Source organism: Athalia rosae, chromosome 1, assembly GCF_917208135.1.
Source record: "Athalia rosae chromosome 1, iyAthRosa1.1, whole genome shotgun sequence".
NCBI classification, from domain to species: Eukaryota; Metazoa; Arthropoda; class Insecta; order Hymenoptera; family Athaliidae; genus Athalia; species Athalia rosae.
The window spans coordinates 13,136,783-13,163,273 of NC_064026.1; the positions used below are offsets into that span (position 1 = coordinate 13,136,783).

The following is a 26,491-nucleotide window of genomic DNA, read 5'->3' on the forward strand; positions in this document are numbered from 1 at the left end:
TGTGTATCTAGCGAATATCACGCATACTTACAGAGCGGAAGGATTGTACAACATTTCGGTGGCCGTATTGAATGAGGAATACGAAGTGATGAGGAATAATTTTACGGCTGTAGTTTCATCAACTGAGAATTGCGAACTTTCAGTAGAATTGATAAATGCAGCATCGACACCCGCCAATGCTACCATATACCAGCGCAGACATTCAATTAATATATATTCACTATCAACTGTTACTTGTCCAGGAGAACCCTTGAAGTATTCATGGGAATTGTTTGCTGTGCCCAATATATTTATGGCTGCACATCCGCACGAAATTATGAGGAGGTATGGGGAGCAGAGGAATCACCACACGGTTAAAAAATGCTGAATTCAGAAAAACAACTGGTATATTTCTTTCAGAAACATACCTAACGTTTTGACCAAAATATCCGAGTATCACGTACCACCGTATTTTCTGCCGTTTGGAGATTATGTTTTACGTTTAACTGTTGAAATGCTCGAACCCAATCTCAGAGGAAATCAGAGTGCGATGACGTGGTTCAGAGTCGTAAGAGATAAGGTTGTCGCACATATATCCGGAGGTATTTGCAACCCACGCTGATTCGAACCCCAATGAACCAATGCAAGTCATACCTTATTTCAAATTAAAACAACCTAGGCAATGTTCGCCAAGTTCACCAAACCGAGTCCTTCGAGATCGATGCTTCTGAGTCATACGATCCGAATTTCCCATCGAGCAATTTGCGATTCCAGTGGAGTTGTTCGGTTGCAGAAGTCAATGATGCTGTACCTGGATTTTGCGATAACGAGCGCCAAATAATTTCAAACGAATCCGTGCTATACGTTGCACCAAATATTTTGAGATTGATGGGATCCTATACGTTTACAGTTACTGTAGTATCTATAGAACACGAAAAATCAGAGCAGAGTGTCAGAGTCCAGGTAATCGATTTGAGACTCGACACAATAATTGTTGATAAATCATACGATCAATTGTCCTCAAACTACAGGTGGTATCAACGGATACAGAATTGGTTCAAATAGAATGTGTGCAAAATTGTAAAGGCAATAAAATGATCACCAGTAGTCCAATGGCGTTGAGAGCTGTACCGTTAAATTACAACGATACAGTGGATTATACTTGGACTCTTTCTCACAACAACGGTTCTTTCCGTTCGTCTGACATTGACCCTGGATACTATTCCGATGGTAATAACTTTGTAATAAAGCCTGACTCATTGTTGCCCTCTGAAACATATCAGGTATCTTGATTTTTCAACTTACTACACTAGCCATTTACTATGTAAGTTTTGTTGCAATTGAAGTAGAGCTATATTTTTGGATTTCTACGTGTTAAGCCATTACCACTTGAGCAATAAGAAGAATAAAAAACATATTGATAGATTAGTGTCCGAGTAGAAAATGAAAACGATCGAAAAAAGCGGATTGGTACCGCTGCAATGGATTTTTTAACGTATTCTGCACTGACGGTTGGATTTTGCATACTTTTTCCATCACAAGGCTATGCCGTATTGACCATATTCCAGATGAAATGTTTCAATTTTGCCACTCACCATATGCCTGTGATGTATGAAGTTTTTCAATACCGATTACCAAAAGAAGAGCCGATCATGATCAGGTTTGGGGTGGGTTCATAGCCACGGTATAATTACTTTACATCAGCGAAGAGGGATGATTGTTGTAGATTGGGTGTAGTGTACGAGTGCTTTCTTCTTTGTTGACGATTAGGTCTCACCAGAGTTTGCAAACATCACTCTGGTCGCAGGCCTACCAGAAAACGATTACTCGACAGCCTTGAGAGTCTATGCTTCAGACAGTAAGGGTAATTTTGGATTTTACGAGCAGGATATTACGGTGTTCCCTACAGCTGTATACAGCGATCTGAATGATGAATTAGCTGTTGTTAAAAAGTTCACGTCAGGTATATCAGCTCTCCATGACGAATTTTTTCAATTACCGATCAAATAATATGACAGTCCAAATTGGAAGATTAAGAAATTACTTATTCTAGGAACAGCATCTCCCATAGGTACAGATCTCGTAAATCAGGAAGTACAGTCAGTTATTCAAACGATTCTAAGTGCGTCATGCTCTGTTCACACCTTGTCACAAGAGTTGAAAGATGTGACACGATTAGGAAAGACGTCAGACGCTCTGATTCAGGAGAAAATAAATTTCATAGCACAGTTCAAAGATGTTATGGTAAAAACGTACGTTTAAAATGTTACGATGACATATCTCAATGTGTTCAACGTAATTGTCATAGGTCGAATACCTGGCATTGTGCAAACTGCGCAGTACCATTATGGCTAAATATTGTAGTTCTACTTTGACCTCCATTTTGGAGTGTGACGATAATGAAGCGTTGACGGATGAAAGAAGCATTTCATATGCAAACAGAAGAGCGATAGATGTGCTTCATAATATTATCGCATTATTGCATGAGTCAAGTCAACAGTCGGAAGATCCGATTGTAATTAGAACGGATGTACTCGATATTGGAACAACTATTTTGAGTTCCGTTTCTCTATTGTTGGAAAAACCGAAAGTTAATTTATTGACGAGATCAAATCTTCGTCGACTGAGTAATTCAGATAATCATGAGAACTCCTGGACATTCAAAATTCCGCCGGATCTGGTCGGTCTTTGATTTATCTTTTACTACACTTGAATAACTTTTGTTTCTTCCATTGATCTATTGAATCGTCCATTAGCCCATGAAATTTCTCGTAAAATAGGCACATCAGGAAAAACGACTAGCTACGCAAACCGAAGCTGTACTGGAAGGCTTGAATAATTACGCTTCTTTGTTTTCACGATACATGGCTCCTCACGAAGATGATTATTTGACACACCCTACAGAGGATATTTGTATCTCAGTTCAAAAAACTAACCGCGGATTGAAAATAGCTACTGTACCTTCCTATGCCGATGTCAACGTATCTATTCTGAGTAGTAATAGTGAAGCTATGTTTGATCTTCAAGTTATCACTTTGAAGAATAATCCTTATTGGTGGGAAAATCATGCAGAGAAAATAAATTTCCCTCTAGTGAGTTATTTTTATCAATACCCTGAAAGCCGTCCTTTGAACTTGCCGCTTGTCGATATCCGGACCGTTATTTAGACGTGACGAATTTGTAGATCAAAATAGACGTTTTCAATACAGTACGAGAATCACGAAGTGGATTAAAAAGAGCTGGAGGTTACAGAAGATTCGAAATCGGTAAATCTTCGAATCCAGTTACTTATGAAGCAGATCTTGAATTGGTTGGGTCCTCAGAGAGTAGCGTTGAAAACACCCAGATTATCCAAGGTGAAAACTGAACAAGCAAAACCATTGACAATCGATTATTTCAACCCTTTACGATCTATGTGGGTAGGTACGGCGATTCTGAAGCCAACATATAGTTATAAAGATTCAGATATTGCGATTCACAAGCTGATGATCCGCGCGGGGGGAAAGATAATCCTAGTGTTCGATGACAAAGAGGATGAAGTTTTGCTGAGAGTAGCAGTCAAAAAGGACGTACATCCTGATCTCAGTGATTTCTGGGAGCCATTCGTAATTCCTAGGTTTGAAATAGACAATTTAACGGAACGTCAGAGACGATCTATTTACGTGGAACCTGGAATTGCAACGGAAGGATTTCTCTTATATTATGTCGGAATACTACCTCATCAGGTAACACAACGAGAAGGCTTTCGTTGGAGCTCGCTTGAGATTTCTCTTTGGCTATATTTTCATACATTAAAGATTCTTATCGGACGGATTACCATCCAGGTCAAGTTAGATTGCAATCGTAAAACTATGATAGAAATTATTCGTACCCGCAGGTGACCATACGATCATTGTTGCGTGACATCGACGCACCAGTACTAGATTCGTTCCTGTACAAAAACCCCCCTCCAAAGCCAAAGAGGATGAACGCGAGTAATTATATTCCGTACAGTTTCAAGGTCTATAATGCACAGTGCTTACGATGGAATAGTCTAAAAAAAGAATGGACGGATCATTGCACGGTACTGGAGAACGATTTGACAGAGAACACTATGTCATGTCACTGCAAAGGGCTCAGTACTATTGGTGCTTCGTTTCGGGCTGCTGAAGTAGTCGAAGAATCATTTAGTCTTTCGGAATACATCGAAGTCGTGGAAAATTCTCTCATATTCTGGTAATCGAATTTTCCATTCTCGATTAAAAATATACGTGGTCAATTATGGATGTCGTGAATATTTTCACCCTACTGGTTTTCAGGTTTTTAATCTATTTGACCGTTTGTTTTTTGGGATTATTCGCATGGGCCGGAATGTGGGATCGTAGAGATAAAAAACACGACAGACTCATAATCTTGGATGATAATAAAGCGGGTGATAGATACTGCTACCTTATTGTAGTGCAGACTGGAAGAAATCTAGATCCGTCCACCTCTTCAAGGGTATCCGTGACCCATAATATCTGTTGGTACGTACTCATACCAATTTCTCACAGGTAGCCATAATGCTTGAGGGTTCGGAAGGAAATACACCTATTCATGTCCTACATTCGTCAAAACGACGGGTGATGCTGGCTGGATCCAAGGATTACTTTCTCCTTCTCACACCCCGATCACTGGGGGATGTCTTCTGCCTTCATATGTGGCACAACAATCCTGATCCTAAGCCTGTTTGGTAGGTCGCACGATCTTACAAATATTACCGAGAATATCAATTAAGACATTCAACGATAATACACGAGTAAAGCGGAGGTAACAAGTTGTGATTACTGTAGGTATATTGAAACAGTAATTATCCACGACGTGCAGACGCATACGATCAGCATGTTCGTAATTGAAACATGGCTCGCTCCCCTTGATCAAGACGGTAAGAGCTGTCGCTATTTCAACATAAAAAAGGAAATAAAGTTCAATATTAGATTCCACGGGGGCTCATAGCGTTATATTTCCAGGTCGAATGGGACTATCCTGCTACAGAATGTTGAACAATGAATTGTTTTCATGGAAGACAAGCTTAAAAAATGCTATTTGTAGTACAATAAATGCCGGGCACCATTCTTGGCTAGGCATTTGCGCAAGGTAATATCTAGGTTTTTTTATTCGATTGAAGTTGAGAATAATAACTCTACATTCTATACAGGCAACTGCCACGTTACAATACAAGACGTAGACGTGTCGTATTAGCGTATACTCACGCGTGTTTACTGATGGCATTCGTAACTGCGTTTTACCCAATGCCTAAATATAGTCGTGCAGCTGAACGTTTGGACATGAAAGATTTTGTTTTCGCATGGGAAGAGGTCGTTATCGGAATTTTCGTTAGTTGCATGGCGTGTTTGGTCAACTGCATACTGTTTCACAGTGCGATGAATATTGCTCCAGCACAATCCTACACTACCGATTACTCTTCGAGGTGAGAGTTGACCAGTTGTATGCAATTTAGTGAATCATCGGAGCAAAGAGAACCAAAGATTTGAAAACCAATTATCACAGGTATACAGAAGAACTGGTTATACCGGTTCCAGAGAGTTCAGAAATCGCTGCACCTGCAATATCGTCTGACAACGAGAAGAGAATATCAGCCGGGGTAAAAATGAAGTCGACAACATTGTATAGACCAGAAAAGCTGCAAGTGATTGGCAAACGAACACTGCCTCTCAGGTTGCCCCAGTCTTCTAATCAGAGGATATTTTATGACGAAGTAAGTCGAGCAATGAAAATACAATCACCGCATTAGCATTGAATGGGGTCGAGCGTGTGAAGCACAATAATGTCCCTCGGATATCCGTATTTTTATAGGTGATTTCTAAAATGGGACCAATTCACGCCACACAAAGGGTTAGATTGGCTTATGGCTTATCGCACACGTTTCTTTATCCTCTGTGGATATTACTAGGAGCGATACTATCGATGGCTTTGTATTTCATACTATTTTATGCAACGTTTTACTCGTGGTCAACGGGATTACGTTATTTATTTGCCTCATACGTTGGGTTCCTATTCAGCTTTGTGATACTGGAACCTGCAAAGGTGAGTAGAAGAATCTGAAGTATAAACAAGTGCATACGCTCGAATTTTTCAATTCAGGTCGCGCTTTTCACTGTTTGGAAAATGTGTGTGAAAAAAAGAATGTGCGTAATCGATGACAAAAGTCGTATCGCCGTGTACTTGACCCATAACCCTGATCCCATTGAATCAAGTAATAATCGAACGGCAGATATTTACAAAACTCCAACGGTGCGCAATATTCCGTTGGAGAATAGGACGGAGAATCCGAAAAAAAAATTTATCCAACGTCTTGGCGCTAAAGTAAGTTCTCTTTTACGAGGACTCATGAATAAAAACTAAGGGGAATTTTTCGCTTCTGTAGATGCGATCGAAGCAAATTTAGTTCAATGGATTGAAAATACGATCATAAATATAAGCGTAGATGCAGCAATTTATTGATTCTGATAACACCGAATATAGTTCGAGGGAATTCTGCCAGGAATTAAATGAGTTGGCCATCAAGAATTACAATTTACTGGTAAAGAGATGTAAGCAACTTGTGAAACTGATAATCCCATTGCGTATGTTAATCAGTGCGCTGTTGTAAACTGAATTCATATTCTGATATGAACATTGAATTTACCGTGTAACTAAAATATCTGTTTGAAAATAACGTTGTTTCTCTTCAATTTCCCGATTATGTCACAAGCTTTTTTTTACGCCATTATTTAATCTATGTATTTCTTTGTCAAAATAGTAAAATCATGCGAAACAATTGAAATATTGTATTATGAATGCTTGTATACCGCGAGTAATGTTAGCCTCGAACGAAACTGTATTGCTATGAATTTTCTAAATCTCGCACCCTTACGGGGGATCGCAGGTCACAAATTTTCTCTATCTCAGCTATAAAGAGCGAAGATAAAGATAGCGGGCATTTTTCCACGCCATTGTATCAGCCGTACATGAGACCTATAGAAATTTATATCGAGGGATGTCGAATATTGAAGATATCGATGCTCTGTATTGATACTTATTATATCTATCCAGTTCTATATACATTGAATTTTGTTTCCTTTATCCCCGCGTTCTGAGGATCAAATTTGAACGAGGTATAACATTTACTTCGTTACATTCACATATTTATTTTGCCATCAAGTAAATCTGAGAATCTGAGCAATTACTAGGTTTTTTTTATTCACGTTGGGCAGAGGGGAGAGGGAAGGAGACGTAGATTAAAGAATTCTCGAACTTGGAGAATTTTAATTGAATGTTTGAATGAGAATTGAACATCAAAGCGTATCCCATCCGCTCACCCTCGTAATACGAATGTATCCGCTTTCTCATGTTCCGGAAATCTTTTTACCGATTGGAATTCCGCTTTGACAGAGAACCGATTCCGAACCTTAATTAGGAAGGCTTGTCTGCGAGCGAGAATTTCAGCGGCCACTCAACGCATGACTTCTCAGTACGGCCACAGCTTCAATTCATATTCAAATACGCACATACACCGCAGGATTGAATCACACATCTGTAACAGAGATTTTTTTCTACCCTTTGCCGGCGTGGTTCAACTGATATTCCTCGCCGCGGTTACCGACGTCTACCTACTCATTATAATATAATAGGATATTTAATAAACATATTCGCTCACATTTGAATCGGATTGATATGCATTTTTTACCCGGTAAATAAACGAAATGTTCGTTGAGTTATCGTCAGTTATTAGCTTGTTCGAGTCGTGCGTTGAAATTTTCACTTTCAAATTTACGCATCAAAATAATGTGAAAGTAATAGTGTGTTCGGTTGGACGTATACTATACGTCTAAGGATAATGTACCAAACCCTTTACGGAGTTACTGCGGTACCAAGTTCATTTACAGAGTCAATCACATACATCTTTGAATCAGAATTGCTTGACCATATTATGAAAAAAGTAGCGAGAAAATGATCAGTAAAGTAAATATTTGGAAGTGTTGAATTATGGAGAGATGAAAAATTGCTGTTCTGAAGTATAACTTGTTATTTTTAAGTTCATGTTCCAAGGTTATTGCGAAAGAGCCGCTGTCTGTAATCTTAGACGTTTTTCTAGTAAAGCGAGTAAAAATTTGCATAATCTTATGCACTCGATTTTGAGTACCCTTGAACGTTAATGCAGGTTGGTACTCGAATACGGTCCACCCTTGGAAGTACCCCTTTCTGTTTTATAAACTACTCTTCAAATGGAAATAAATGAGAAATCAGCGAACTGTAGTAAAGGAGATGAGGACAAAAAAACTACCAGAGTTTGGCAACTCGTCTATTAAGCTCCGAAGCGGTTTCAAAGTAATTTAATCTATAGGACATCGATAAGATCTTTGAAAACTGGAAACTTCTTTGACGCTAGCTAACGCCGCAACGCCCTTTACACCGCGTGAAATAAGAGTGGGGAAAAATTAGGGTCTATTTTTTTAGCTCTGTTATAAATTTTATCAACTTACTCACGGTGGAAGAAGAATTTTATTCGACTACGTGTCCCCAATGCATGCATGATGGCTTATTAACTTTTCACACCAGGTAAAATCAATGTTCTAACAAGCTGGCTGCTGCGTCTTGGGGGAGATCGGAATAATTTACCCGTAAAAATGTGTTGCTGGTGATTCGGTAGCTTGTAAATTTCGCCTGAAGCAGTCCTTGAATCTCAAATCTCTGCGATTTTTATGTCTCGGGACGTCGAAAGTCCGAGGTAACTTCACGTCACTTCGATAAGTTGGCTGTTTCCGCTGCAGATCAAATCAACTCATACGAATAAATTTTATTTGTATTTATTGACTAGATCGTTATTTTGGTTTTTCAAAATTCTCAGATACCTTACAAGCCTGATATTCAGAATATCAACCTGTAGAATTTCGACAATTTCACATGTAAACCTAGGTAGAACTGAAGGAAAAATAGAAAATGGCTGTATAAGTTATGGTGTTTCGAAAAAGCTGAGATGGCAAGGGAAGATTTCCATCCGTCGGAAAATCCATACGGGATGTATACGCACACAAGCTTATATTTACGTTTCAATAAAATTGGGATTTATCGCATGTTGTGTTTCGCGAATGTCAACCGGGTGAAAGATACGCCCCCCGCCTCACCCCACGTCGACGGGTCTTCTTCGCCTTTGCCTCCGTCTTTGCCCCCTTCACCCCTTCGCCCCAGACACCCGCAAGCTTTCGCTCATTGGAATTCTATTCAGGTGGGTCGCGATTCGCGAGCGAGGCTGAGTTGGTGCTGAAGTGGTGTAGTATATGCAGCCTCACGCCATCGTTGCCCGAGCATTTTTGTGATTTTACGTGGAAAATAACCACGAGTTGAGAACCGTGCCTGGAATGTGTCAGCTGAAGATACCTACCCCTTTGGTTGAAAATTTCTGCTTTCTATTTCGAGTTTGAACACTGCTTTATAAATATGCGGCTATCTTCGGCCTTTCCCTTTCATGTTTCGCCGGTCTCTTCATTCTTACTTTTTCCTTTCATATTTATACGGATATATCTATATATCCCACTTTATACCTTGTTCGCAAATACTTCAATCGGTTATTGTCCTAAAGTACCTTTTCATTTCCACATCGAAAGAGAACCCTGAAAAGAAACTTGAGTTTTATAAATCTTATCAATACCTCTTCCGTTACAGCGAACTCGCGGAAGAGGTTGATGCGAGAATATTTAAAGTATTCCGAACACCCGTCGGCGCTTTGCTGAGAAAAATTTAATAACAAGATAGAAAAATAATAATTCCAAACCTTTTCGTAGACCCGCTACCATAGGAAACTATAATCTCTTATACTATCGGTAAATACACCTTCTCGCAAACTCGAGAGATAAAGAACGCGTGGTCGCACAATCTACGAGAATTTACATCTCCCTCATTTTATATACCCTGATTCTGTGAGTTTTCTACCCGTTAAAAACCGTAGGTCTGAGTGTTTCGTAGAACGAGATAGAAACTATAAGTTTATTTTTTGTTCTCTTCTCATGTTTTATTACGATAAAGAAATCCTCGAGAACTTAGTTGGTACCTGTAGATAATTCTTCTCTTTCATGGGTGAAAAAGCTTACATCCACCTCCGGCTTTATCTCAATACTTATCAACTTCTCAGCGTTGAAAGGTTTTTTTTTTTTTCCAATTTTATAAAGAATCGCTCTCCTCTACTTTGTGAGTACATATTTCAGCTACATGATCGGGAGACGTGTTTTAATTATGACGACCAATATAGAAGACCGCGGTTGATTCTATGATCTCTTATAATAATATAAATTATCTTATTATAACGGATAGATAAAACCAGTAATACATATTTTCGAGTTTTCGTATTTACTGCGGTGCGGTGTAACTGCACACTGTGATGAGAACGCTGAGACTCATTGTCAGTCTCTAACTCATTGTCAGCGTCGAATAGAATGCCTTCCCCCGTACCGGCATATCTTATGATTAAAGAGCTAATTATTTGAACAGTGCAGTGAAGATTTTATCGAGACAATTTTTTAGGCTTCTCCTTTCAGACCTACCGTTGAGATTGTACGTGACGTATCGCTCGTACACGTATATAGTTGTATGTTAATGACGTAGCGACTTTACCGAGATAAATGGCACCCTTTGTCATTTATTGAACCCTCGGATCTATCGTATCACGCATTCGCTTCGCATTTCCCTTCCCCTCTCCACGAATTACCGGAATATCTATAAATATATAACTTCCTCGTGTCGTGAACCCGCCCGTCGCAAAAGTACCCTTAAAGTGTGACCACTTTTATCGTTGTTACGTTCAGCTGTAACATTAATCTTATATCAATTTTATAATATCGGCTATAAGGTAGAACTGGAAATATTAAGTTGCTGTCGTATTTCAGAACATCGATAAGAATTCACGCCAAGTTTTTCATGCGTATAAGGCAGCAATTTTTGTCCCACGGACGGCGCAGGATATACGATTGTCAGTTGTTTATTCGAACAAAAAAACGGGATCCAAAATGCCGTGAGCATTCTCATGCCACAACCTCTTCGATTTAAAATTACTTTTCTAATTTTTCACCAAAATTCCTTTTTGAATTAAAATTATACATAAAAATTTATCTCGATTCTGAGTTCGACTAACAATAAGTATTGTTTGAAGAACCCAATTTGTCGAGTGTGTTCTTATTGACTGTTGAAAATTTGTTATCAAAGTGCATACGCTATGACGGCCCCAGAATGTGGTTGCTGCGGCAAGTGCATCCATCCAATTTGCCCCACGGCATCATTCCAGCCTCCGTACGATGAGGTTTCCCACGAGATAGGCAATAACATAATGAGCATTAAGGTGGCAAGTAAAATTGGCCAGATTCAGGAGTTTGGAGACAACGGAACGTTTTCCGGACAGGGAGTCCCTAAAGTTGATATTTCGTGTATGGATTCTGACGGTGAGTGGGAGTTACGAGTTGTTTGAGTAAAACTCATCATTTCTCCTTCATCTTCCTGGTCGGCTAACTCTTCGAATTTCGACATCGAACTACGAGAGATAGCTATGTATGTATAAAAAAGAAGGATTGAGCTGCTCGCGTACAGTACTTTCCCGAAAGGTAAACTTTACTCGGAATCGACATTGCGAGGCTTAGCGATCTGGTAGTGGTTGACGAAAGACGGAGTGTAGGATGGAAGGTGATAAATCGTTGGTACGATCACTTTTATGTGCTGCTTTCACCACTGTAAAGGAACTTGGTTTCAGAGCTCGTAAACGTTGGGTAGGAAATATCGTTTCATCTTAATCACTGCTTTGTCCGAGAGATATCTTCGTCATCCAATCTTTCTGTCTCACAATCAGCTTTCTGCTGCAACTGTACATTATCGGTTTGACGAACGAGGTGGCTTGGGAGCATAATACGTCTAAAAATTACATTCGTTCTTCTGTCGCATCTAGGTAAAAAGTGCAAAGAAGGTTGCGTCAAGGTGAATGTTATCCCGGATAAGGTTGCTCCCGCTAAGCAGCCAGGGGAAGAAATGTTTTTGCTCCGATCAACGCGACGGTATCTCAAGGCGGATGAAATGAAGAATAGTTTAGAGATCGAATTTAAGGCGCCCAGAAATTATATCCCCTGGCCAGATCCGGGTCCCACGCCCCCCATCATCGAGATAATACCAAAGAAACGGGTCGCCGGTGGTAAGACAAAGAAAAAAGGAAAAAAGTAAACTATTTCAGGACGACGAAAATTTCTAACGTTTAAAGCGTTTGAGACGGAAAGAGCAGTTTATAGATTTACGACGATCAAATAATTTCGACTGTCGTTGGATCGAGATAATAAATATCACAGCTGGGGTTGGCGAGAAAACGCTGCTTCGCATCGTCAGCTTTGCGTGACAATGATAATAACGACTGGACAAGGTGGACGTTGATGTTCCAGTAAAATAAAGTAACCTAAATCATCGCTTCTACATGCACACTTACCTGCGGTAGTAACCAACGGCATGTTGCACGCAAGCTCTCAGAGAAGTTTCAATGAGCGCGTATTTGTCTAGAAGACACCTTGATTTATTCGAGAGAAACACGAGACAACGCAACTCGTGTTGTTGCAATGTTAAATTAGCAAAACGCAGTGGTAACGATTCAAAATAAAAGCTACTTGAGGAATTAAAGAAACAGGTATACGACCTGGCATGATATTATATAGGTATACGGTATACCTATACCGTATACTCCAGCACAGCTCGACAATGCCACTGCCGGTGCAACAAAAAGTGAAGAAAATTGAGGAAAGAAAAAAAAAAAAAAAACAGCAAGTTTCTCCCGGTGGCAGAGCGTTAACAACGGTAGAAACTTTTTAATGTTGGCTCGTAAGAAAATTCAGACAGCATATTTATTGTCCTAAACTATGCAAGGCCTGACGTTTCATATAAACGTACAATTTATATTATACATCTAAGTATACATGTACGTACATACGTACCTATTATACGTCTACATTCCTGCGCAGTGTTCAGAGTAAGCAGTTTTCGACAATCGAATAATGTTATACGGCTCGTAAACGGCCCCGGTTACGTCTTACCGTGCGACGTTATGAGAGAAAATACCTGAACCCGCTTGAAAATACAAATTTTCCTTCGAGAATAGATTAATATTCAGTATGCGTGATCTTTCAAGATATCTCTAGAGCCTCGACTCGAGTGATTCTAAAGTGGTGTCGCATTTTTTTATCACGTTCCGTAGTATCGCATCTCCATATTCAGGCGATCGTACATGTATATAACTGTTCTAAAAGCACCGTCGACTCGGATAAATAATAAAAAGAATCTCATTACAACTAGAATCTCATACCGCGACTTGTGAAATATTGTATTTTAAGAATGACTACGACTACCGAGACCCTGTACAATGTATACATCACTTATGTATACGTACATAAATTATAAATCACATTTGCGAAGTCACGCAAATATCGGCGATGGTTCGATACTCTGATATATGTATACAGCGAGACGTAATAGAAAATCATGAAGCGACAAAAAAAAAAAAAAAGAAAAAAAAAACAATAAAAGCGAAGTGAAAATACAGTCTCGATAAAATGGGGTTGGTTGTTTCAACGTACTACATTTCGATCAGCTGTAACGTGCACAGATAACCTTTTGCCGATAAAAAATAAGACAAAAGAGATACGTCGGCACAAACGGTTACCGTTGAGTATTCTTGATTTTTCCGAGGATCTATATTTCAGCACGTTTGGTTACCAATACTTGATTTTTTCGCGAAGGCGCTCTTATGGGTTCGTATATAAAAAGATTATATATGCATAGATTCCAAAGTTGGCATGCTTTCAACTCTCTCTCAGGAAATTTATGACCTCCATAAAGTAACGTCCCGAAGTGAGAATTATTCCAACAAGGGAGAAGAAAAAAAAAAAAAGACAAAAAACCAAGTAAAAACGAATGAAGGAAGCAAAAAAACGAAAAATGACACACCGGAGGTAACTTGCAAAAAAAGGGTTGGGTATACATCCTCCCTAGTGAAACGAATTAAATTTTCATAAAGCTCGACAAAAATCTTCGAGGTAAAAAATTAATAAAAATTTCTCAAAGCCTCAACCTAAAAGTGAAAAAAAAAAAGAAGTTTGTTTTTACTGATTTATAAACGTTTGAGAAAGAACATCGGTAAAGGGATCACAGCTGCAGGTGGCTCGAGAAAACTTTGATCTCAGTTTACGTATGTATGCAAATGAATCGGGGCTCGTTTTGTAATTAAGCAGGAACATGGAGTCGTAATTAAAGGCGCACGATTAACGGCAATTCAACCTAAATCACTGGTAAAAACTTCAGTGTTAATAATCCAGTTTGCCAACAACAAAATAAGCCCGATTTCAGGTCGACCACGGATACGGTATACGTGTGTACATACACATGTATATGTATGTCGAAACACTCCGTGGGTGGCCCCGCGTGTTTACTTAGCTGTTCATAAAACGTCGCTGGTATATTTTTCCAGGAAGAAAATAAGGGCGGCACGACGGTATGGTTCAGAGGTTGATGGAGTTGAGGAAAATCTGGAGGAATGGAAACGAGAGGGGTAAGCGCAAAGGATGAAAGAAGAAGAAGTCGGGCAGCACCGGACTGAGGGAAGGAGGAAAAAACGGAAGGGAGGAAGGAAGGATAGATGAATGAATGGATGAATGGATGGATGAATAGAGGGATGAAAGCGTAGATGAAATCGTCCTAGTTCGGAGTTTACCATACGTACTATATGCACTGATATTCGAGGGTAGGTACAAAGTAGACGCAGAACAACGCAACGCGGCGATGCAAAGAGCTCTGGTGCTTTGAGCGATTGAAGTCAAGAACGGGACGCAGCGAAGGCAGTGGATCAGAGAACAGAGAATATAGGCAGAGAACGGAGAACAAAGAGTAGAGAACAGAGTACGAGATGGGGGGGGGGGGGGGGGTAAATTGAATCGATTCTCCAGGGAAGCGTTACAAACACTTCTGTGTTTCACTCGAGGAGATTCCTCGGGGTTGAAAAAGCCAGCTGTTTTGGTCCACATAAAGGAATGGCAACCGGCATTCGATGAAACAATGGCGGATATTACGAAAGGTATGAACATGAACTGGCATTAGATACGTTTGACGCGTTGCTTCGTTGGATCATTTGTGTCATTAATTGTGCGAAGTGAATTCACATACGGCATTTGACAAGTGAAATCTTGGAAAATGTGTTGGGTTGCGAATGAGGTGGGTGAAAATTCATTTCGCGTTTGACGAAAGAAGGTCGCACTTGATGTGCGTTGACTCGGAAGTCTACTGGGATCGATGGTTTTCTCATTCTCGGTAATCACCCGGCATCTCGTTCGCGTTCTCAGTTGTGCGCACACCTTCGTCCACCGTTCCAACACGGGATCGCGATCGAAGACAGAGTCGATTCGAGGATTACCGAGGTTTCCGGATTGAAACGTCGAATTCCTAGAATTGGACGAATCGTTGAAACATCGCCGAAACAATGACTGAGCCTCTTCGAACCCGCCCTTCGACTCCTCCTAACATAGATCACTTTGCACCCTTCACGTTTCTCTTTCCAGTAGTTGTTTACCGTCGCACATCCATCGCAAACGTCCCCCTCGAATAACGGTTGTAAAGATGAATGGAGAGCGCGTGAATTCGTGACCTTACAAACTTCTTTTCTGGACGCTGCGTATTTTTAAATTTTTAATCAAACTCCGTAATAATTCGAGCCATTGTTCGAACAGTGCAAAGATCAGAGATCGCTGGTCAGTCAAGAATACGCAATAGTTTATGGCGCTCGTAACGTACAATATGATCATGCCAATTGAAGATCCACTCCAGGTTGCTTTGTCATAACTATCTACCGGCGTCCAAAGTACGTTGGATCTTTCAGAGCGTGAACTGTTGCCACCACAATTGCTGCAGTCTTTGAACCAACGTACTAAAACAACGATGGGTACAAATGGTAAATGAAATGTGTGAGTATCTTGCTCCCGGTGAGCTTCACCTTTGGTTCTTACGATGCAGGGAAAAAGCAATACATTTCAATCTGACTCGTTATCCTAAAGTTCAGGGGCGGCTGAGGGTCGAGTGAAAAGTGAAGAGTAGCCACGAGATCGATTGGCAATATTTTCGTCTCTACAGCACGTGGCACGTAATTGTCAGCTCTGTCAGCTACTGATAGGTGTAGCCACGTAGAGACGTCGTGCGAGATACGTCTGAGGATTAAATGCTGCTCCTATGTCATCTTCAAGGGTCAAACAATACGAGTATTCACGACGCGCGAAATCCCCATGGTAGGTCTACCGCGTGTCTCTTGAGGATTAGCGGTAATGCAGGTTCGGGGGGGGGGGGATCTTCATTTTCTGGTAAACGTTGAGTTTAGTTTGTTCAGATTTTAACAATGAAGGAACTTGCAACGGGATATTCTTGGTCAACAAATTCTCTTCTTCATAATCGAGTTACATGAACTACTAAATTCTCTTTACCAAAGACCGTTAAAGGTATTTTAGTTAGCTGCGGTGCGGCTAGCGTAGATTGAAAATATTACCACAGAAGCTCGCGACTTTTCTCAAACTCTACAATTCTATAGAGCGTGAACTCCATTCTTCCCTAACTCCATTCTCGCCTTTTATACCCTCCAATACCACGTGTTGGCTTCTCGGAGCGTGTCATGGAAAAATTGTGCTGACAGTAATACACTGCCTATTTTTTCCGTTGTTACTACACCCCTTGAATTTCCTCACCTGTATTTTCAATACTACCACATTATCGGCGGGATAAATCATCGGTATTTGGAAACAGTTTGATCGCCAAGGGAGATAATTACCAAATAATTGTGCTACACGAAGTAAAGTCAACCGTTCGTTTTTCAAACGATTTATAATTCACACAGATTACACAAAAGTTTCATTGTTACAAGTTTGCGCAAAAAGGCAACTGAACAAACCATTTTTAATTCAGTAACTTTTCTTTCGACTGGCCGTATTTCGTCATACCTATCGTTCGTTTGTTCCTTCCTTTATTTAAATTTAAGTTGAATGAAATTTGTACTGGCAGATCCTTAGCTGCTGCTTATAACGAGTTATAAATTATTCTATTAAACAGTTAATAAATATCACATTGACAAGAACTGGCGGATATTGCGTATATCATTCGCATATACTTACAATTACGTGTACGCATTCGACGCAGATTATTTGTCTCAATAACAGATATTGTATTCAATACAAATGTACATGGAACGTTACACGGGTATACCTGCGCGGGGTAGACTGAGAAGGAAGCCGTGTCACTCCGGTTGTCATCGGACAAAGCGGGTTTAATGACGGTGGATAATTATCTTTGAATGCACTTGACGCGGGTACGACATGTTAGGCTCTGTTATTAGGACAAGCAAATTAATGTCTCTATGGAATGGAAGAGGTAGGTACATATGCGCGTTCAATTAAGCTTATATGGCGAATGAATAATATATAATTTTCGGCTAATTTTCAGGTCTGACAGGTTCGAAGTCGTACACCGTATACTTCGGATCGAAAGATGAAGCAATCTCCTCGTCACTGTCGCCGTCGGAGTCTTCGCCCGGCGATTCGTCCTTTTCGCGTTTCGATGCTTTGTAATTCAGGCACTTCTCGTAGGTGCATTTTGCTGAAACGGTCGAATAATTATCTTGTACACCACTTCTATCGTTACGTTCAATTTGTTCTCAAGAAATTCGAGGACGTTCAACATCTTTACGGGGCATGACAATGATCCGAAATAGTTGATCGATATCTACGAGTTACCGTCAAGGTACTTCAACTTTGAACTCACGCAAGCTCGAGGAATATTCCTCCATTTCCGTCGGGAACACAAAGGTCTCTCGTTGAGGTTCTTCCCGATTTGGAGCCGATGGTGTGGAAAAAGTTTCGCCGAAACCCAGCGCAGACGTTGGTCCAGTATGTTGGGGTACTTGGTAAGTTAGGAGCGGTATAGTACCGATTAAAATACCCGTTCTGACCTTGAGATTTTTATTGTACCATCCCTCTACCCTTGCTTCGACCTGAAGGATCGGATGGAGAGTTTAAAACTTTTACGGGTGTATCGATATATCGATCGGTTATTCCGTGACAGGGAAAGCTTTCGGAAAAATGAAATTCCGGCACCATATGATAATCAAATGCGCCCTTCTGATATGTCAATCAGAATATATATCCAAACCTTGAGTTTGTAGTCGATGTCTATGAGCCTACAGTATTGCAAGCCCGACGGTGGAAGTGAGGGTAATTTCAGGTTGATTAGAACCAGATCTTGACCCTCGACAACGTTCACTTCGAAATCTTGTATCACTTCCTTCCGCATTCGAGAATCTCCCGCAGCATAGAATGTGACCAACTGAAAAAATTCATGACGAAACTTAACATCCGATACCTGTTCGAATAATTTTGACGATGATGGCTCGCGTTGGTTTAGAAGAAATTGTTTTCTTATAAAATCACGTAAGAGCTGGTTTTTCATGAGAATCATAAAATTAACCGTGAAGAGAGAGTCGAATCGCGTTACGTATGAATAAAGATATAATGATTTTCTCCTCCGTAGCATATATAACTAACCAAAAGTAAAGTCTACCCCGTTCTTTTTACCGGTCGTTGTACGTATACGTCGATGTTAGTCTTGGCAGAACTCGTCCGAAGAGTTTTGTATGATTTTCAATTCTATGATTACGTGCAACGGTGTTAAAGTTGATAACGGTAGTGAAGATTAATTTAACAGAACTTACCTTCTTCATAACCACCCTCAATTTCTCAACGTCCACGCCCGACATATTATTGAGTTTTGCTTTAATTGGCACGTTTTGTCCTGGTACGTAACCCCGCACCGGAATAGAAACGGACATATGCAAAGGTTCGGAATGACCCCAAAAAGTTTTATGATTTTTTTCCTCTATCGGATCCTGAAATAGAATGGTGTGTGTGGGGGGGGGGGGGGGGGGGAGATGTATCATAGACAAAGGAATTCGTTAGCATTTAGAAAAAAAGAAAAAACTGAGTACGTCTCACCGAGGCATGTGGCTCAGTGTTCAGATCTAAGATTGGGACAACTGTAAATGGAACTTTGACGACATGATCGCACTTCCACGGGCGGTCTACGACTGCCTTTATGGTGTACCGAACACGACCGTATATACTTTCAAAGCTGCAGGGAATTTTAGCTGGCAACATCCAAGAGAATGGAAATACATGATTTCCTTCTGGGATTTCAAATTCGTTTTCTCCATCTAACAATAAGAGAAGAAAGTAGGAAAAGAACGGTAAAAATTCGTGCGCTCTACTCTCTAAGGTACACCAAAGGCTGGCTCACCTCCGAAAATAATACACTTGATATCCAAGTATGTTTCGTTGGCTTTGCGTATTTGATTTCCTCCTTCGGGTTTCCACCGCACTTTGGCCTCTCCCTTGTACCTAATTTCGATTCCTGTTGTAGGACGAACAGAGAGAAAGAAGCTCTGAACAAGTCAGATAATATTGATTGTAATCGTTACGCACTGTTTTAATCACACTGTAAATTACCTCGGACTTTTTTCGGCGAGTCAACGTCTATGTGTACGTTACCGACAACCGGATAACCCGCGTAATAAATACCTTGCGGATTGTCCAGAATGATCTCGAATCTCAGCAAACCCATTTTATCCGTAAACCTGTATCTTTTACCTTACTCGATATTTTCGCCTGAAATTCATTCGAAGAAAATTATCGTTAGCCGCGAGGTACCATCACTCATACTCCAACACCCGTATCGACAAGTCAAATATTTCCTTCGAAATTTCAACGAACCGGCAAAGGATCCAATGTACTGGGGAGTATTTCAATCAAAATTTACATCCTAAACCGAACAAATTCTTTGTGCTATCTTGTTTCGATAATATGTACAAGTCCACCCCCACTCCGCCGAAAAATGTAATATCGGCAGGTGTGTGAACGAGAAACTGATTCAGTAGCAAGAAAAGCTCGATGTAATTTCTTTCTTTTAGCAAGACTCGATGACTTATCGATACGGTACTCACGATCGGCGCTTGGACTGTCAGTGAAATAGTAAACCAGTATACACGTTCGCTTTTACGAGCGCCACTACATTTCGTCGGAGTTCTAACAGCAAAGTTCCATAGATCACGAACGGCGAACCCTTTCACGTTTTGCAGTAAATGGTTCGCTCGGATTAATTGCGGGTGAAAAGATTAATCAATTCCATTCATACTGGACTTTTTCGATGCACTTTTTGCATTCTTGTTTTTCATTTATACTAACTATATGTGCATTCTACGTATTACGGAAATACACCCATGCATGTACTTCGAGAGCCATGAATCACGTTTAAAAACGTTGGGCGAAAAAACCGCGCGGGGAGAAAGGGAAGCTTTTTAAATTTCAGCAATACGTTTTTCGATCACGGACAACGAATTCAATTTCAAATATCGGATTACTGTTAATTTCATTTGCTTTTGCCACACCCTGTTATAATTATGCTCCGTTCAGAATTATAAAATTTTCAAATACCCCCTTCGGTCAACGCTTATACGGATGAAACTATTTTCCTCTTTTGTCCTTTAAATACCGCGTCAAGTTTTAGTCACTTTTGTTAACTGTGGAAGCAGATTTTCTCTGCCAGTTGTGACAGTTTGCCTAGAGCTTGGATACTGATCCTCGGGGCAGCCTCTCGCGCCGTCGGCCGCCAATACTTTCGTCTAGACTCGTAGACGCCTTGGCGTCCTCGTATAGAGGGTGTCGGGCGTCAGTAAGGACGCCATTGCAGGACTAACCATAATCAAGAGATGTTCGAAAGTTGGATGAACAAAAAATAAAATGAATGAATAATAAAAGGTAGAAGAGAGAGAAAAGAAAAACTAGCATTTCATGCCGATGTCGAGAAAATCAAAGAATTCTTCGACGAAATTGGTATCTGAACGTATCGATTTTTCGTTTTTTATTGGCAGCGTATTTTTCTATCGCAAAGTTACGCACAAAAACACCGAATATCGAAGCAAATTTCTTCTACAGATTATACCACGTGACGAATACGTAGGCGTATAATCCGGATGATTAGCAGAGTGATAATTATTAATTATAACAGAACGTCGGATGAATTTCGTTGCATGTGTCAGATGATAGTGGGTAGTGGGTATAAAGGGGGTTTGTAACAAGCGGATGATATACTTCGAGTAGACGGTCATACTTCACACAGCGAACGTGTACGCGGTTAAGGGAGACTGTTTGTGTTGCGTTTACGTGGGGTTAATGGAGTATACGTTAGCATCGCGGCTCATCAACGATATACCCCATACATGCGACGTAACGTGCGTCGTACAGCCTAGGGCTAACCCGCGTCTATGTAACTCCAAAATTCTCCTCATAATTCGGGATAAACTTTGCACCTACTTGTATGGGATATTTAATACACACATACGCCGCGTGTTATTCCATAAAATTTCGTTCGATACGGGTCGAGGGTAACATCTCGTGACCTATGTATTACATACGATGTAAATTATTGCGAATGACGATATTCCGCAGGTTTTCCCTTCAGGAAGAAATGAAAATGAACAAAATCGTACGTGAGTCGATTTTTGACGAGTAATTCCGCACCCTAATCCCCGTGATATACAATGACATCTACTTTTTACTGAAAAATGATATTTGTATAGGTATACGTACGCGTGTACATGTGGAAAGGTGAAGGAGTGATCCGGGTTTTATAACCGTCTCAAGTATAGCTTTGTGAGATGGTAAGAGCGTGACAAGAAGAAGAGGAGGACGCGTCGCAGGAGGTCAACGCGTGACAAATGAGGCTGGTTGTCTGAGCCTTCTACGTCGCGATAACGAGCCCTCTTTCGAGGTTGAATCTCATTCCCTTCGTATATACCGACCACGAAAATTACGTGCTTCAAACACATATTGCGGAGCGGTAGTACCTTCGAGTTTTGAAGACTATGATTATTTTAATTGCTGTCTCAATTACAGCGCGGATTTGTCCACAACGGGCGTTATGGTGTCGCATTCCGTTGACGCGAGATACGGCGCTAGCTTGGTGTATCCAGTACGGCGTAAAATACGTGTGTATACCTAGGTGTAATTTGAGCATTTCTCCTAGAAGCGTCGTTAGTTGGGCTACGCAGAGTTCTGGAAATTGGCGAAACTTTTATTTCTTTGTTGTTTCTTTTTGGTTTTTCTCATAATATGAAACGTGGTATCAGATGAACATACGAGTATATCTTTTCTTCCGTATGCTGTAGGTACCTTTGCTTATCGCAAACTTTGTTTAAATTGGAACTCGACTTACAATTAGCCGATGTATGGCGGAGCACGATATATAAAGTTAAGAAAACCCCTTGACGTATAAAAATTAACTTATCATCCGCTTGAAAATTTAAGCTAACCCTCTGTGCTGACGGACAGAAGAGCGTCTCCAATTTTTCTTCAATTGGTTCGGAAGAACCTGCGAACCAGCTGTCTTACTTGCTGTTCGAGATTTGACCACTGCAATTACATTGAGATTGGTGGAGAATGAATGAATATGTAAAATTCGATCGAACGACATTTTGAACGTACAACAATACATCGGGAGGGGACAAATACCCGGTGTAACTGGAAAATGTATCCCTGTGGTATTTCGAATCACTCTCAGTCCTCGTAACGGTCAACGCCGCGGCACGATCCATTGGAAAATCGACAACTTCAAGGGTCTTCGAAAAGAAGGAACGACGTCTTATAACATCGACAGAAATCGTTGTGCATATCAGTGCCAAAGTAAAGCGACCCCTTCAACCAACCGGAATGGACTCGGGGACAAAAAAGCAATCAACCCTTGGTTTAGCCAGGAACTTTCCGCCGTCCTGGTCCTAAAGTCCCACTATAACTTACTTACTACTATACTGGAGCTTTTTTTTGTCCGCTGAAGCCGTTTCTTTTTTCCTATCTTTCTCCGTCTCTTTTCTCTCTTGTCTCGCTATCGAACTCCATCACATCGACTCTTGGGATAAGGTTTGCCCAGTCGAGCATAAAACAAAACGGGTCAGACACGAAATCCCTACCCCGCACGTACTTCCGAGAAAACCACCTGCCCATCAGACCGTCCGGATGTTCGAAGAATCCCGTGACTTCGTGTGTTCCGCGCTTATCCGAGTCGTCGCTACGTCGTCGGACCTCCATCGCGTGTATGAATAAATGAAAATCAATGAGACATTCGAAAGGTTTCATATGATTAGTGACTACGCAATTTGATCGTTCTGCCAATTATCGGAAAAGGTATATGTGAATTGCTCCGCGTAACGCGAGCTTCGAAAAATTCAAAAGCTGATCGGTACGTGATAATACCGAAATAAATTTTATGTACATACGTACGTCGAGACGTGCATATACGTTTGACGATATCGCCGAATCATAATTCTGTAGAATGACGTATTTACTTATACCATAGATATCGGTTCAATATATCTATGCTTATACCCACCAAAACGTTGTGTACCCGCTCATGTTATTGAAGCGTGTCTGCATTGGATTTTTATTTTTGGTCTTCGCTTATGGGATCAAAATTGTAACGTGCGAATACAGAAATAAGCGAATGAGAAAAGACTGCGAGGCGAGGGTGAGGGAAAAGGGAAGAGATAAACCAAATATGAAAAAATCTTATGGAGATGAAAAAAATTTCTCCGTCGCACACGCCGTCTCGTGAAATCGTGTTTCATCCGCCTGAATAACAGACGGAGTAGACAAAAGAGTGTGGGTTGCACAGCTCTCGCTCACCGTTTTGAAAAAAACACGCGAAAAAGCTCGGCGCGATATTTGACAAGATGAGAAGAATGCATTGATATTTCGAAAAAATGAACATTTACTATTTACCACGGACAGCGTCACCGCTGGGTAACCTTCACGTCCTCGGTAAATTTACGTCTCCCCCCCCCCCCCACGTTAGATAAGGCTGTCTGCGACCGATATAGAGAAAGACAAAAAAACTGAGAGAAACCGAAGAAACAAATATACACAATAAATGAAATAAAATAAAACAGCGTTGGTATGAAATAAAAATGAGACGCTGGGGAATGAGGGGGAGGATGGGAGGGGGAGGGGGGGGGAAATGTTCCGCCATGTTCTCTTCGGCAGAATATACCCACTGTTCTCGACCCTTTTCAATTTAAGACACGTGATAGCCTATATACGTGTTACACCCGTTGCCAGAGCTTTTGTGTTTTACTCCATTTACGATAATGAAATCCAGTCCCACTTCGTGTCAACACTGAAAAGCTTTTGATTTCACGTACGATTCCACTCAACTCTCGGCTCCGCACTCCTTTTTTTTTTCTCTTGCTTCTTACCACGGTCTCACCCTGTCGATCGTTGATGATGACGTTATCCACGTTGGATAAAGTCCCGCAGGATATAGGGGGTATAATATACGTATAGTGCAAGGAGCACGGTATTGGAAAGTGCCACTACCTCACGCAGCGAAATAACCGCGGAGGCGATCTGGTAACACAAAAAATGAAGGTCTTGCAACTGAACCAAATTAGGGTAGGTAATGTGACACACAGGTGTACAGACAATCATGTTCAGGTTGACGCCCACGGCGTTGTCTCATCGGTGTTTCGAACGCGGAGATGCGACTTCCTTTCAACCTCTTCCTGTCAGTAATCGCCCGACTGATTCAGTCCGCTTCCGGTCGTATTCGAATTTCATCGAGGTGCGGGTAGTGCAATAAATGCTCTGCAAGTAAAACGGAACGTTTCAGCGCTTATAGTGGCCCGTTCACTCCCGAGGTATTTTGTCCTCCAAACGTGTTACGAGCCAAACTATACATGACGAAATTAATTTTCCACTTGATTACTCCTACCGTTGGCAGAGACTGCAACAATCGCCGCGTACTAGGAAACGGCAACGAACGTGTTGCCGTACTGCAGAGGCGTGTTTCGCGATTGAACGTGTTGAAACGTTCGTCCGAAAAATTTCTGACGGGTGATTTTGTATACGGGTGTTACGAGTTGATTGCCACCTACGGATATTTTGTTTCATGTGTAATTATAGACACGGGGTGGTTGAATATAGAAGGTCCTTATTTAGCGACAAATCTGTTATTAATCTGAAGACACTTTTCTCGTTGAGAAAATTTTCTTGGAATCTGTAATTAGACACCGTGCGAAGTTTGTAGAAGAGCATGGCTTAACGTTATTCGACACCAAGGACCTTTGCGTTCGACGAAGGACGATGATATAGAAAATTGTCGCACGGCAGCTTCAAACGTGGCGGTAAGGGATCTTGATCGTAGAACTAATTGTAAGGACCAACTCCTCAGAAATTCGCAAAACTTGAATCTCCTTGTTCATTTGACTATTGTAATCGCCCTCTGTACCATCCTCTCAATTTCTCATCTATCTTCCGCCAATTGTACGAGCAGAATATATTCGGAGACAAAAGAGGAAAAGAATTCTACTGCGAGCGATATAACAATTATTCCTGAACATAAATTTAGCACGTTACGCACATACGTCTGGCTTCGCTGCAATGTCACCACTGCCATATTAGATATTAAAGAAGTCCCGCGGTAGTAGGTCTCTTACTGACTGACGACATTGCGTTTAAGGGAGCTGACACCATCTGCGTGAAAAAGTACTTTATTCTGTCCCACATTTCATCCAGGATCACGACGCACCGTTACCACCGCTACCGCCGTATCGCGTTTTCAACTTGAGCTTATGAATCCGAGTGCTCCGCGCGAACACCCCCGAGTGACGGGGCATATATTCTTTTATTTTTTTTCTCCTATTTCTACAGTTCTGAAGAATTATAACAATCTGAAAGAGTGGAGTTTGTCGCGTTTTTATGCTATCTCATATATTTTGCACTTTCTCTGATTTAGAAATTTCACAAATAAATGGACTACCCGCTTTTCAACACTTTTCGAATGCTTCGCGAAGACAATTTCATCCTCCTATCAGAAGAGTCGACTTACCTGATTTCTTTTTTCCGCAGCGGTATGAGAAAATTGGGCTATTTGATTTCGATTCTATTTATTTGTTTCGTTATTGCGCTTTTACGTTTGGTCATTAGCGTGCAGTGAATTTGGTTTTCGAAAGCTCGGGATCCGTAGCACGGTGTAGACGCTACAATTGAGCTGGATTCTGTCAACCGGATTTCGCTCGGCTGGATTTCGGATGGTCCATTTGCATCATCGGTGCAGTTGGCGATTTCGGACTCGATGTATACAGGGGTACGGGTCGTAGAAGATCGGCGATATTATCTAAATAGTACGACGTATCACGACACGATCGGGCTCCGTGAGAATTTTCAAGTTTCTGCAAGCACGATGGACGTCCCCATAAATTACGCTCCTGTCAGAAAGCTCGGTGCCGTTGAATTTATTCGCGGATTATCGTCGGGCTCCAGGCGCGTCCCTGTCACCGTTCCCTCGACGTATATTAAAATTCGCGCAAAGAGGCGATAAAAATAAAATTCAAATTTAAAGGGTTTCACTCTCT

General features: G+C 41.0%; 2 protein-coding genes across 6 annotated transcripts; one reads left to right on the forward strand and one right to left on the reverse strand.

Moving 5' to 3' along the window:
* Positions 1–10,999: 10,999 nt before the first annotated feature.
* On the forward strand, positions 11,000–13,281 carry LOC105687008. Its single transcript, XM_012402312.3, has 2 exons — positions 11,000–11,429; positions 11,927–13,281. Exons 1-2 carry the CDS (start codon positions 11,207–11,209, stop codon positions 12,193–12,195), a joined length of 492 nt encoding a protein of 163 aa, XP_012257735.2. The 5' UTR covers positions 11,000–11,206; the 3' UTR covers positions 12,196–13,281.
* Positions 13,282–16,840: 3,559 nt separating this feature from the next.
* On the reverse strand, positions 16,841–22,134 carry LOC105686961 (arrestin domain-containing protein 17-like). 5 transcript variants are annotated; one of them, XM_048651345.1, is made up of 8 exons: positions 20,600–22,134; positions 19,539–19,697; positions 19,330–19,443; positions 19,029–19,246; positions 18,749–18,922; positions 18,190–18,363; positions 17,803–18,031; positions 16,841–17,637 (listed from the first exon to the last, which is right to left on the reverse strand). In XM_048651345.1, exons 2-8 carry the CDS (start codon positions 19,651–19,653, stop codon positions 17,474–17,476), a joined length of 1,188 nt encoding a protein of 395 aa, XP_048507302.1. In that variant the 5' UTR covers positions 19,654–19,697; positions 20,600–22,134; the 3' UTR covers positions 16,841–17,473. The 5 variants fall into 5 exon arrangements, with proteins under 5 accessions (XP_048507302.1, XP_048507300.1, XP_048507297.1 ...); XM_048651343.1 differs by having other exon boundaries at positions 20,545–22,134; XM_048651340.1 differs by having other exon boundaries at positions 20,581–22,133.
* Between the last annotated feature and the right edge of the window lie 4,357 nt (positions 22,135–26,491).